General features: G+C 31.3%; 1 protein-coding gene across 2 annotated transcripts in view; it reads left to right on the top strand.

Annotated features, from left to right (window-relative positions):
* LOC107458331 (amino acid transporter AVT1I) overlaps nucleotides 1-3,365 on the top strand; it is a 41,898-nt gene extending 38,533 nt beyond the window's left edge. Inside the window, exons 1-3 of one of the 2 annotated variants that reach the window (XM_021127647.2) lie at nucleotides 178-302; nucleotides 1,779-2,389; nucleotides 2,772-3,365. In XM_021127647.2, coding sequence (XP_020983306.1) covers nucleotides 200-302; nucleotides 1,779-2,389; nucleotides 2,772-3,293 — 1,236 coding nt within the window. In that variant the 5' untranslated portion in view covers nucleotides 178-199 and the 3' untranslated portion in view covers nucleotides 3,294-3,365. Of the gene's footprint in view, nucleotides 1-177; nucleotides 303-1,778; nucleotides 2,390-2,771 lie in introns of those variants that run through there. The other variant, XM_021127646.2, reaches the window with a different exon arrangement.
* Nucleotides 3,366-14,236: the final 10,871 nt, after the last annotated feature.

The following is a 14,236-nucleotide window of genomic DNA, read 5'->3' as shown; positions in this document are numbered from 1 at the left end:
TAGTTTTAATATTTTTATATTAATATTTTAATAGTAATATATATAGCATGCATGGCAATATATTATTATATGTAGTAAGGCAATATCTTTTTTTCTTCAGTGGTTATGTAGCAAGCTAAGGTCTATAAATATTAAGGACACAGTCCTTTTGTGTTATCATTATTAAGTTGAACCTTGTTGGCCACTACTTCCCCAAAATATGGAGAGTCTCTCAACCACAACGTCCCCTTCTAGCAACAATAATGGTGGAGGAACCACATCATTTGCCAAGACCTGTTTTCACGGGGTTAATGGAATTTCGGGTTTGTTTTTTCAACTTTCTTTTTGTTCCTTATATTAATATATAGTACATTATTAGATGGTAATAAATTCAGAACGAGTGAGTGAATGTTCACACAACAACTGATGATAATTCAGAATTTTAGATGTTCCAAAAACACTTTTCCAATTTATTTAGTTTTGAAATAAGTATGTTATATTATTTGAGAACTTTTCATCCATAACAACCTATCTAGTTATTAATGGTATAGAACTTAAGAACATTCTCACTCACTCAAGGATTCTGTTTGCAAGTTGTTAGAAACGTTGTTTCAATTTAATTATATAGTTAAGAGTTGTTAAATACTTTGACTGATTTTTCAAGAGAACATACCGTTGGAATCTTAAAATTTGGAAAATACTTGCATTCTACACTATATATGAACAAATTAAAATAACAAAATTCTAATGATGGATTCTTACCTGAAGTAGAATAATATTGCTTATTTTTTCTGATAAGAAAATTATAATTTGATTAATAAAAAACTGACATTTTTTTAATAAAAAATATTATATGTACAAAAAATAACTACTAAATCAACTATTATATAAATATAAATATATATTTGAAATAATTTTGTCTAATTCAAAAATCACATAAAACTTCACGTGTCATTTTCCATTAGTTTATAGTTAAAATTCATTATAAAATATAAAAGTACTATTACATGATGACAAACACCAATATTCTTGCTTCTGCGACGGAATAAGCCCAAATATTAAATAATTATTTTTAGTAAATATAAATGTATATAAAAATATATACTTTGGAGTGACAAAAAAATGGGAGATGAAAGCGAGATATGAACAGGGACGCAGCTAAAAAAAAATGTTGGAGGGATTGAATTATTTTAAATTAAAAAAATGTATTAGTTAAAAAAATCCTTGTATTTGCTACCTAACACTTTGTATAATATAAACTATTTTAATTTTTTATTTTAAAAATAAAGAAGAGTCTTATTCAAGTTAAAAGCTAGTCCATAGAAATCTGAAAAGAGAAGCATTTGAATTTTCTTTTTTTTAATGATCAATTCTTAGGCCCTTTATCTTCAATAATGCTTGATAAAAAAAAAGAGTTCATATACTTATCAATAAATTATAAAATTTGGTGAGGAATCCAACAAGGTGGCCAAAAAATAAAACAATGTAAATCTATTACCATCAATACAAAGTTCAACTACTATATATAATTCTTTTTAGAGAAATATTAAGAAATTATAAAAAATTTATTGTTTATGATAATTCCTTAACCATCAACTCAGTTTTTTTAGTTTAGTTCTTTTAGTTTAATAATTTAATAATATATTTTATTCCATACTCTTAAATATTAATGACTAATTAAATGGTTAAAAATAATAAATTCTAATAGTCTCTAATATTTTTTTATTTTTAATAAAATATTTTCATTTCTACAATTTCAATATAACAACCTTCTTTAACTAATACTTGTTGGATTTCAGGAATTGGTATAGTGTCTATACCATTTGCATTAGCCTCAGGAGGTTGGTTAAGCTTAATATTTTTGTTCATCATATCCATAGCAGCATGCTACACAGGCTTATTAATCAAAAGGTGCATGGACAAAGATTCCACTATTGAATCTCTTCCTGACATTGGTCAAAGAGCATTTGGAGACAAAGGAAGGTTACTTGTAAACATTGCAATGAATTGTGAACTTTATTTGGTCATAACAGGGTACTTAATTCTTGAAGGAGATAACTTGAACAAATTAATATCTCATTTTCATGTGGATATTGGAGGATTGAGAATTACTGGAACACATTGTTTTGTTCTACTTTCAGCACTGATTATTCTCCCAACGGTATGGTTGGAAGATCTAAGCAAGCTTCTATCATATGTGTCAGCAACTGGGGCCTTAGCATCAATTATATTTCTATGTTCATTGTTGTGGAATGGTACAATTGATGGAACAAAACTTCATAGCAAAGGAGTACTCTTTAATTGGAAGGGAGTTCCTGCTGCAGTTAGCTTGTATGCATTTTGTTACAGTTCTCACCCTGTCTTTCCAAGTCTCTACACTTCCATGAAGAACAAGCATCAATTCTCAAATGTAAGAAATTTTTTTTTTTTTGTTTTTAACCGGTAATTTCATTGCTTAACTCGCTGTTAAGTAGAATTTAATTGAAGGAAACAGAGTATATACATATATTTCTGTGGTAATGCTTGAGAGACAAAAAAAAAAGCCAAAACTTGCTTTATTTAGCATTTCATTAATTGTCGCAACAATTAATGAATGTTAAATACGGCAAATTATGACTGTTTTTGGCTAATTTTCTTTAGTTACCAAATATTTCCGTGGCCGAAAACAGTTAGATGTGTGGTATCAAAAGTATTACTAGTACTGTTAGATAATAATTTTATAGTTTAACATGAATATCTATATTTTCGGTATGAATTTACATCTTCACACTATAATTGACATTCTGTTACAGGTGTTGCTGGTGTGCTTCACATTGTGCACTTTAGTATATGCAGCAACAGCAGTTTTGGGATACTTAATGTTTGGATCAGAGGTTGAATCAGAAATAACTCTGAACCTTCCAAAAGAAAAACTCAGTTCAAAAGTGGCAATATACACAACTTTAGTTAACCCCATAACCAAATATGCTCTCATGCTAAGGCCAATTGTGGATGCCGTAAAAAGCGTGCTTCCAAATCACTACAGCAAAAGGCCAAAGCTCACACATATACTAATTAGTAGCATATTGCTCTTCACCACTGTTGTTGTTGCACTCACTGTTCCATTTTTTGGGTACCTAATGTCCCTTGTTGGTGCATTGTTAAGTGTCTCTGCTTCATTCCTAGTGCCATGTGTTTGCTACTTGAAGATTTCTGGAACTTATGGGAAATTGGGATGTGAAATGGTCGTCAATTATTCCATAGTGTTAGTAGGAGTTGCAATTGCAGCATTTGGAACTTACACTTCCCTCTTAGAAATAATTAGGCATTTATAGTTGTAATTCCCCTTTTGTACTTTTTTTTTTAAATAAAAATTACTAAGATTACTTACATATATCATGTATCGTAAGTAATCCATTTGGAAGTTTGGTTAAACCATGTGGTCTCCTATTGAATGCACCCGAGATTAAAATTTATTTAAAAATTTATTGCAGACTAATTAATTACTATATACACAAAATTTAAATTCTTGATATTTGGTTAAACAAATTGGTAAATTAATTACTAAATTAACCCAAGATTATTTCAAAGTTACAAATGTTAGTAGAGGCATCTTCCAGACAGGCCAGCTCATCTTCTATTCTATTCCCATCCGTTCTAGTACTGTGATTCAACCAAATAGATGGGCCAACGCTACAGTGATGATTTTTTTTTTCTACATGTGATGAAATTTGCTGTCATACCTTTGGGCATGACCCGTTTCCTCTATTTTGCAGAATAGTCAAATAACTAGTGCAGGAACGCACGGGTATGGCACAAAAATAATGAAAAACGTTAAATATATCATATATGTTAATTAAAACGGAAAGATATAAAATTAGTATTCAATTAATTTAAATAATAAATAATTATCCCTTGAATTCCATTATTAAATACAAAAACAATAAATTTTATAGTGATGTAAATTATCTTTTTGTTTTTAAAATTTTTAACAATGGAATGATCAATCTATTCAAAAAGTAAAGTAATGCCAACATTAACAATTATCCTTTTATAGGAACTTGCATCCTTTTCTATCTTGAAGAAGACCAACATTAACAATTTTTTGATAGTAAAGTAATGCCAACTCAATAAGATGTCTGTCATTAGAAAGTCGAGCTTAGCACCACAAACGAAAAATAAACAGAGAAACACACATAGCAAGCAATGAAAAACTTGACCAAATGTAAATATAAAGAGGCCAAACATGTGTCCCATGCTTCCTTATGTTGCCTATTTATTGAATGGCTAATTCATTCCTTATTTTATATACAAACTGGAAAGATCTTCCAATAGATTCTAGCCACAAAGATCAAATATTGTGACATCTATTGACTTCAAGATATGTAAGTTCCTTGCATCCGGTAGCAATTGCTTCCAAACCCTTGCGACTTAGTATTAGATTCCTTAACTTCTTGCATCCGTTACCAATGGCAAACAAATTCCTGAAATTAACCATTATTCAAAGAAAGGAGATTACTAACTAAAGCAGGAAAATAATGATAGAATTCTTAGCAGAATTCAGAATTTAACAATTGGAGACATGAGGAAAGATTGTGCAATTGCATGTAACACTTAAGGGTCATGCAAATGGAGCTAAATAAACAATATAGTTAAGCTTATATAACTAAATGTGCTTGAACACTATCAAAGCAGTATCAACATTATAAATAACATGTTAAATCATATAATGATTGGTTGCATGATGATAGTTGAGAGACACAAAGCATCATATGGTACATGCAACATGGTTAATAATTTAATAAAAATAGCAGCATTCATTTACATATATGGTGCATTCTTTCTAATTTACAATCTTCGGGATCTGATTATTCTTGCTTATAGTTTCATTCTTGACTATCTAGTTAAAAACAAAACCAGAAAACTTGTTGTCTCCACTTCCTTTATATTTTCCATTAGAGTAATAACTAAGAATGCAAGTCAAAACATAGGGTAGAAAAAGGTACATTCCAAAATTCTAAAGAGAAGTGGTATATTAGCAATACAAAATTTCTGCCAAAGAGCATACATCTTGTGATGATGAAGCAGTGACTACATATTGTTTTTTGTTTTCCTGCAACTCATCTCGTTACCTAAACATCCATAAAATTAGTAAGGCTCTTTCCCAAATCAAAATCAAGTCGCACCAAAAAAATTATCATCAACTACAAACCCAATCAATTAGTGAGACTTTAAGTAATAAACCAAACTGAAAGTGTGACCCATAAACCTTACAATGACAAAAATAAAAAACCTATAAAATAGATAATAAATCATCAATAATTTATTTCATTAGTATGCTTTAAATACGGTACATCTTTGTATAAATTTTATATTCAGCTATTGCATTTAATCTTCAATCCATGTTCTTAAAATTTTAAACACATTATATAAAACTAAAAGAAATGGATCATAAGATAGATTCATATATAGTATAAAAATATGAAACATCTACAGCATATGCCATTCAGATCAATGATCCCGAATTGCACATACATTTTATTTAATTAATGAAAAGACGATAATAATAGAATAAGTTGGTAATTATTAAACCAATTAATGAAGGTAGAAGATTATTAGAATTGAAAGAGTTGGTTGAGATTGCAGGGCTATTGAAAGTGTAGTTGCCATCCCATATGTCTGTTGTGGTATTAATGTAACTGTTGTTCCCAACATCAAACATGAATCTCCAAAGAATAATGGAATTGAGAAAGAGAGAGATAGAGAAAGTGACCTGAACAATGGAAAACTCCAAAATCCATTCACGCTTGAAAACGTAATGCAAACCAAAAGGTAGACCAATGAAGAAACCCCTCAACTTTACCCTTTCAGTCACTCAAAACCCGTCACTGATTGCCCTAATGTAGTTGTGGATGCCGCAAAGAGCAAGAAAACTAACGAAACCCTGGCAAGGGCATTCCTTGCAAGGTCTAACTCGTGTGTAAAAACATGCTTGGGCAAGTATAGTTCCATATGTTTGACCCTAATACTTGTTAATAGCCATGGATAATAACACACACCAGAGAGGAAGAGCCCTTTCCTATGATTAAGATCATCTAACATTGCAATGACACTGTCACCAACTTCACATGCTACATAATACCACAAAAGTCATGTAAAATTATAAATATACATTAATAGAGCGGTAGTCAAAATAATAATGATAATAAGAGAAATACAATTATGGACGTTCAAAAGAGCATAGAATATTATATATCACCTAAGCAAGTCTTTTGAGAACTTCATAGCTCTAAATCATTAAGAAATATGAATAGCTATTTTTCTAGAAAACATGATACACAATGCACACAATGCAAAATGGTTGATCTCTAAACTCTCATTATGTAGAATAATAGGTTCACATAAATGGAAGAGTCTAGGAAAGAACTATCTTAATTCTATAGGAACAGAGGCTTTCAAAAGAAAAATTGAAAAAATAGTTTAAATGCATATATTTGCCAAACATAAATTTTTCAAGATAAAAGTCACCATCTCAACAAAAATTAGCTGAAAAAATATAGCATGTGTAGTTAGAGCGTGAATATACAATAATGAAAGCTAAAGCAGCAAAAAAAAAAAGCTTCATGATTTTTAAATAAAAAATATTTACTCCAAAGTCTAAACCATAAATATTCAAACTTTGCACCAGCCAGATCCACCTCATTGAACTAAAACATAACCACTGAAAGAAGAATATCAAATACTAATGTTGCAAAGCATTTGATACATATCATTAATATAAAAGGAGACAAAGTGGATAAAAAAACGTATGGGAGAGAGAGCTTAATTTTTCTGAATCCAAAATCATTAGGAATTGTGGTGCAGAATTCTCTATAGTAAACAAAGAACTCAATTAAGGAATGGCAATCCGATATTTTAAAGCAAAATTATATCCCTCAAATGAAAAAAATTAAGTCATAATATATAGGCAAATCAATACCCAACTCTTTGAAAAGCAAATAAGCAGGAGAAGGCACATGATTTCAACAAAAATGAAAAAGAAAAAAGAGCATAAAACACTAAGTACAACGAAAAAAAAAATGCATAGAACATTAAGTACAACGAAATACTGAATCTTCTTACTCACGTAATTGCTCAGGAGCTCTCCTATCAGATTTATCAGTCACACAAGCAAGTTTTTTGAGAACTTCATAGTCCTAAATCATTTAAGAAATATAAATAGTTATTTTTCTAGAAAACAGGATGCACAGTGCCAGCAATGCAAAATGGTTGATCTCTAAACTCTCATTATGTAAAATAATAGGTTCTCATAAATTAAAGAGTCTAAGAAAGAACTATCTTAATTCTATAGGAACAGAGGCTTTCGAAAGAAAAATTGTAAAAATGGTTTAAATGCATATATTTGCCAAATATATAATTTTTTTAAGATACAGAGACAAATTCACCATCTCAACAAACCATTAGTCAAACTTTGCGCCAGCCAAATCTACCTCATCGAACTAAAACATAACCACTGAAAGAAGAATATCAAATCCACCTCTATCTAAGCAATTGATGGCAATGTTCTTACTATAGAAGCATTCAAATTGAAATAAAACTGGAAAAGGTAAAAGAGAACAAAATAAAACAGATCAAATTCAAAAAATAAATAAATAAATGTGAATTAAATGTATATTATAATAGCAGTCATCCACAGAACGGAAAGTTGAAAGTCCCATTGCTCTTTAGCAATTTGAAGAAAGAAACTGGTGGTTTATTCTTGGTAACTTAAGGTAAAGCTTTTTTATCATAGCTTGAACCCTGCTGAAATAACTAAATGACAAAAGAACAAACTAAAAAATACCAAAAAAGAACAAACCAACAAAAACCCCATAAATAAATGACAACTATCAGTAGATTAATTGGGAAAATAAATTACCACTTATTTGTGATTCCTTCTAATAGTTTTCTTAGTAGAATTCTTCATACCCATGGATCTTGTCTTCATATTGTACTATCGAGAAGCCTTTGCAGCTTTGCTGTCTGGTAACATACCCATTTTCATTGTTAGAAAGTTCTGGTTGTTAGAAATCAGATCCCAAATAATTTTAATAAAATCAACATATATCAAAATGGAACCATCAAATAAACATTAAGCAAAAATATCTACCAAAATTCACTGAGAACCATGACCTCCAATATATTTGTGCTTGTACATAATGGGGTGAACCTGAAAAAAGAAAATAATGCAAATAAGAACATTTAAAAGAGAGAAACGGCAGAATCCAATCCCACCAATAATCTCTATTGCTAACACCATGACTCATACGACACTAAATGAGAAACCTCTTGTCTAGTAGATCCAATCAGTTCAAAGGATTCTAAATCCCAAATTTTAGTGTACTGTCTGCTGACCCCGCAATACAATTTGTGATATTCAAAAGCTTAAGAATAAACATCGAGACTTTCAATCTTTAGGCATCATGTCACAATTAAGTTAACCAAAATTAGAGGGAAAAAAATATATGTATAAATGCCAAGTCCACATAAATACATATTATGCTTAGTATGAAAAAGTTAATTTGCGAGTGGTCCATACATTTGCACTTTCTACGTCGGTGATATATGTTTGGGGGACTGCATTGAAATAAAAAAATAAATTGGCTTCTTATTTAATTAGATCTGTATATAGAGAAGAGAAATTTGCCATATCTAGTAAGATATTTAGATAGTACATGTACTAATTTGTCATATCTAATAAGATATTTAGATAGTACATGTACTAAGATTGACAATAGTAAAATAATAAAGTAGTGAATTGAAATTTACACCTTGAATTATGTACTTCTGCTGATAATGGATTTAGATACTGAAAGCACCCACCACTGTTAGTATAGAAAAAGTTTTCCTAAAAGAAAAAGAATTAACTAAAATAAGAAAACATACTAAGCTGAATTTAAGTCTTCAACTCTATTATCATTAATACTATATAAATTGATGTTCAATGCTTGGTTAACATATAAGTTGACTACATGTATAGGGTGCATCCCATATCTATCCTTAAACTCTAAGAAAACATAAAATTTGAATACAATCCTATGTAAATTTAGACTGTCATCTTTTAAAATAAATAGAATTTAATTAGATGGTAAATGAAGACTACCATCATGTTTATGCTTTGAAATCAGCGGACTCAAGTTGTTCCCCACTTCCCCCACCTTGTACACCAAACCAATTTATTTAAAAAAAATCACGATGGCTAAGATCACAATTTATTTCAATTGCAAGGAATATAACAAAGAGATACTTCTTACATATTGTGACATTGCCATTGTTCACTCCCAAATACCGAACCAATCTCTGTATTTCTGCTGCATGCTCTGCTGCTTCAATACCCGTTTTTATATCAGACTCGGAAACTATCTCAAGCAAAGGTGCCTTGCTCTACTTAGATCAACCATTCAACCTACCATGAAAACACCAGAAACTTTAACACTCTTTTATCATGGATAGAGGTGGTTGAGCAAATTATGTGTGATCTAACCATGAAATAACTAAAGGTAGTCGAGAGATTGTTCAAATATAGATGTGTTAAAAAAATATGTAACTCAGTACAACAGATGCACAACACATAAAAACAACATATTAAGCACTAACGTTAGAAATAACTAAAGTTTCAAAAAAGAAGAAAAAAGGATTACATGTAGATACCAAACTCCATGATCAAAGCTCAAAAGGAGATACCAAACCATGTTTCACAGACAGCTGGTTTGATTTTGTTGTTTAATACTGCAGCTCCCAGTATTAGAGAGCGAGAGAAAGAGTGATGAGAAGAAACAATTGGAAAACATGATTTGTAAGGATAATGAAAATGAACATATACAAATGATTTTTTTTTCAAATTAATTTTCAATTCAAAATTTAAATTTTGAAATAATAAAATTGGTAGATTAAACAAACAATAATCATTTACATGATTTATCTAATTAATTAATTAGAACAAAAAATAATAATAACCATGAACGCCGTTTAGATCTCACGGCTCTGTTCTGCTGTGCTTTCGGCTTTCATAGTCTAACTGCATGTGCTCTCTATGAACGCCACTTAGTACTTTCCAGCTATATGCTTTCTTCCGCCGCTTCCTCCTCCTCCGTATCCATCACCACACATGGATAGTTACCATAAACTCCACCACACCCACTGCGACCACCACGTCATACCATCGTCCACCACCACAGCAATCGGTACCTCATCCACCGCCGTAACCCTACCACCACCGCTGGCGTTGCCTCCACCGCGATGACTCCCCTGAAGTTTGGAGCCATCAGGTACAATGATATCCTCTGCCTTGGTGAGTACATGAACTTTATAACCTCCATCTCCAACTTAGATTAGGAACAGGAAGAAGAAACGAACGGAAGAAGGGAAAAAAAAGAGGAGGAACTGACGATGAAGGAGAAGAATCAAAGAAGAAGAGGAGGAAGAGAGAAAAATGAAACAGAGAATGGAGAACGTAGATGATGGAAATTGGGAATGAATTCATTTTTTAATTGATTTTGAATTCGAAATTTGAAATATCAGGGGAGTTTGTACATGTAAAGTAGGCACGATGTTCAGAAGAGTAGTGGAATGCGGATGATTTGATCATGGGGTATTATTGTAATAAAGATCATAGATAAAAAAATTTGAAAAAATCTAGAGGATGCCACATAGGAATTCCACTACTGAATAAACCTTCTTTTAAAGGATTTTTATAGGATGATTCAGAAGAGTCGGATTCGGATTGCTTTATACTTCAGATTTCATCACGTCTAAAGTCATGTGACTAATTCCGACAGCTTTTTTTTTTGGTATCCTGTTTGCTCGGAAGAGAGCCATCCATCTTTGATTCCTTCTATAAAGAATTCTGGATTACTTTTTTGGAAATCTCCTTTAAGATTTAATCTAAGCAATCGGTCGAATATTGAGTTTCGAGTCGCTAGAATTAAATACTATAAAGTAAAGACTGAGGTGAACCCATCTTTTAGACTCTCACAAAATTGCGTAAAGAAAGAAAAAGAGAAGAGATGATTATTAGCAACATTTTGAATGTTTTTCATTGTCCATTTTGTAAGTATGGCCTTTAAAGGCCCACTTTTCGTTGGACATGTTTTTTTCTTTTTTCTAAGCCGAATTTTAGTTTTTTATTGGAGTTAATGGTAGAATTTGCTATCTCACAAGGAACTCACAAAAGTTCGAACCTTCACTAAGCTCAAGAGGCTATAGAACTCATAATAGTAGTAGTGTATATGAGTGTATATGGGTGTGTGGTGTTAAAAAAAAATCTTTTTAGACAGCCGAAACCTAATGGCAGTATCATCTATCTCATTAGGAGCTGCACCCAAATTTAAATGGTGCAATCTGTGGTGGCCACAAATTTGGTGTGACTATGATGCCTATGCTAGTTGCTACAATTATTTTTTTATACGTAAACAAAAAGAATTTTTTTTCTTTGACTTCTGTATTGTTAATCGCGAATATTAAGCAAAGACGGTAAACACATGGTAGTTGATAAGTTTGAGTAGTGTTAGGGAGCCAATGACCTAAACGTATAATGTGTATAATGGGCTAAATCTTTGGTCTATGAATAAAATAAACATCACCCATATTATTCAGAATAACCATCCGGATACCAGGGATAATAAACATCTCATATTTTGGGGTTCACCAAGAATCGAACTCTTGACCTTTCGGATCTAGAACTCTAATACCATATCATGAACCTACTCATCCCAAAAACGTAACTTGACATTACAATGTAACACTAATGGTCATATCTCTAATACTTTCTAAATTTCCATTGTACACATTGTACGCTTAAGCCATTGGCTCCCTATACTTTCTCGATAAGTTTTTAAATGATGCAAATTTATGTTAAAAAAATAAAAAAAATAGAAATTTTATACAACTCTTCTTTATTCTCTCACTATTACACTCTCAACCGTTCAACCATAGCTACCTGCAACACTTGTTTTTTTTTTCCTGGACAAGGTCTTCACCAAACCCGACCCATACTAGAAATTAATCATAACCCGAACACCCGACCCGGTATCCAAACGGTAACCCCTCCAATACTGTAATACATTTTGATCTCTAGCTCCCTCTCAACGGATCTTCACGCGGGAGCAGACCATTAGTGGTGCATCTATGGTAACTTGACTCTCTTCCGCCGAACGTGCTTCGACATAGGCGCTTCATGAATTTCCATTCCTGGGTGTGCTATGTCGCTGCTGTTACTATTGAAGTCCTCATTTCTCTGTTGCGGTCCTTCAGTCCTTGTCCTTGCCGAATGTCTCCGTAGAGATGCCATCTGGTTGATGAAGAAACTGAGACTTTCTACGGTAGATCCGATGCTATTTTTTCTATGTAATAGCCATCGTATCCCTACAGTAAAACAATAAAATTTGACCGACTTTAATTTTGTCAAGATAACTTAACTACACTAAAAACACTCCACTTGTCACCATTTAATTAGAAAGTCAACTCTTAGTCACCGTTAGCTACCATAACCACGGCCACCAGAGACGCAACCAATTTAAATCCTCAATATATATATATATATATATATTCAATACAACACCTATCATAACATGTCCATACAACTTTACACTCCACTTGCCAATTCAAAACCCATCAAACATAAAAATTTTACCAAATCCATACTTTAGTTCTTTTACCTCCATCAACGTAACCATCACATTTTTCCATACATACATTTACAATCAATTTCATCAACTTGCCAACAATATTCACACACCAAGGATTATGGTTACCAACACAATATACTTATATCATTAATCAACATAATTAATGCTAAGCCTCCAGTTTACATGATCATTCCAACTTATCCTATAACCTAATGGTTATAATTATCGCATATTTGTCAATAGGATATTCTCAAGATGAACATAGTAATAGAGTTTCCTTTGACCTGCGACTATCATAGTAATTAACAATGTATTTATTATACTTTGATTCCGGACACCTAATACCCTAGGGTACTAGTTGAATGGATATTGGGTATAATTTAAATACTTGTAGAATTAATGATTAGTCAATAAGGAATTCGTCAACTCTCGGCAAAGAGTTTGAGCTCTATGATTATAATGACTGAGATGAATAAAACCTTGGACAAGAAAATTGAATGAATGAAGAAATGAGTTTCTTAGGTCATTCACAGTTCATTATAATAATAGTAATGAGTTAGAGTTTGACAATTAAACCATACTTTAAGGGTTAGCCAAGAGCTAGAAAGATGGAAGGAATTATACTTTGTTCTTCTAAGGTTCTTAGTAAAAATATATTACTTCATACTATTGGGTCGTTGAGGAGTGTTGCTAGACGCCAACCTTGATTAGTAAATTTAGTATGACTAATTTACTACCCGCTTAGTATTGAATCTATGGGGTCACACACTAACGAGTGTTCTAATTTTTGCTATAGAATTATTTAATTATTATTTTGATTTGATCAAATAAATAATTATATTAATTCAGATGAAATATTATTATATTTTTTACTAACACCAAAAATATAATAATAGTATGATAATTGAGAATATTAAATGAGATTTTAGAATAATTAGTTATTCTATTTCTAAATTTGGATGAGATCCTAACTGATTCTGTTTTCAAATTGAGTTAGTCAATCATTGCACGTTCCACCTTTTATGCGTGCATAACTTGGATCTTGACGCCATGCAATTCTTGAAATATGCAAATATATGTATGTAATGAGTGAATAATATGTTTTTCTTAATTTATATTTTGGATTGATCAATGAATGATGATTTCTGCTTTCTGTAGGTATTGCTGATCCTGAAAATGAAGAGTTTAGGATTGAAATGGAATACAGTTTTAGAAAGTCAGTCGTCACAGCAATTAGATGTTACACTATATGTAGAGGAGTTGACTACAATTTGAGTCTCTAGCAATATAAATGTGTGAGTCTCTGGCCTCTACCTTTCTACCAAAGCAGATAGTAAAGAGTAAACTCCTCTGATCACCCCAATCTAAAACCATGGTAGAATCCCATTTCTCGTAAAGCGTCTTTTACCATTGGGCTCCACGTCTGATCTTTGATAGATCTAGTTTACAAACAATAAGATTTCTATTAAACTGGTACAACAAAAATATGTTCATTTATTAAATATATCTATTAATTTTAAAAAATAAATTATTTAATTGTACTAATTTATATTAAATAAATATATTTATTCATTAAATATATCTATTAAATACATTTATTCATTAAATAAATT

This window comes from Arachis duranensis, chromosome 7, assembly GCF_000817695.3.
Source record: "Arachis duranensis cultivar V14167 chromosome 7, aradu.V14167.gnm2.J7QH, whole genome shotgun sequence".
Classification (NCBI taxonomy): domain Eukaryota; kingdom Viridiplantae; phylum Streptophyta; class Magnoliopsida; order Fabales; family Fabaceae; genus Arachis; species Arachis duranensis.
This window is presented reverse-complemented; position numbering and strand designations above follow the sequence as displayed.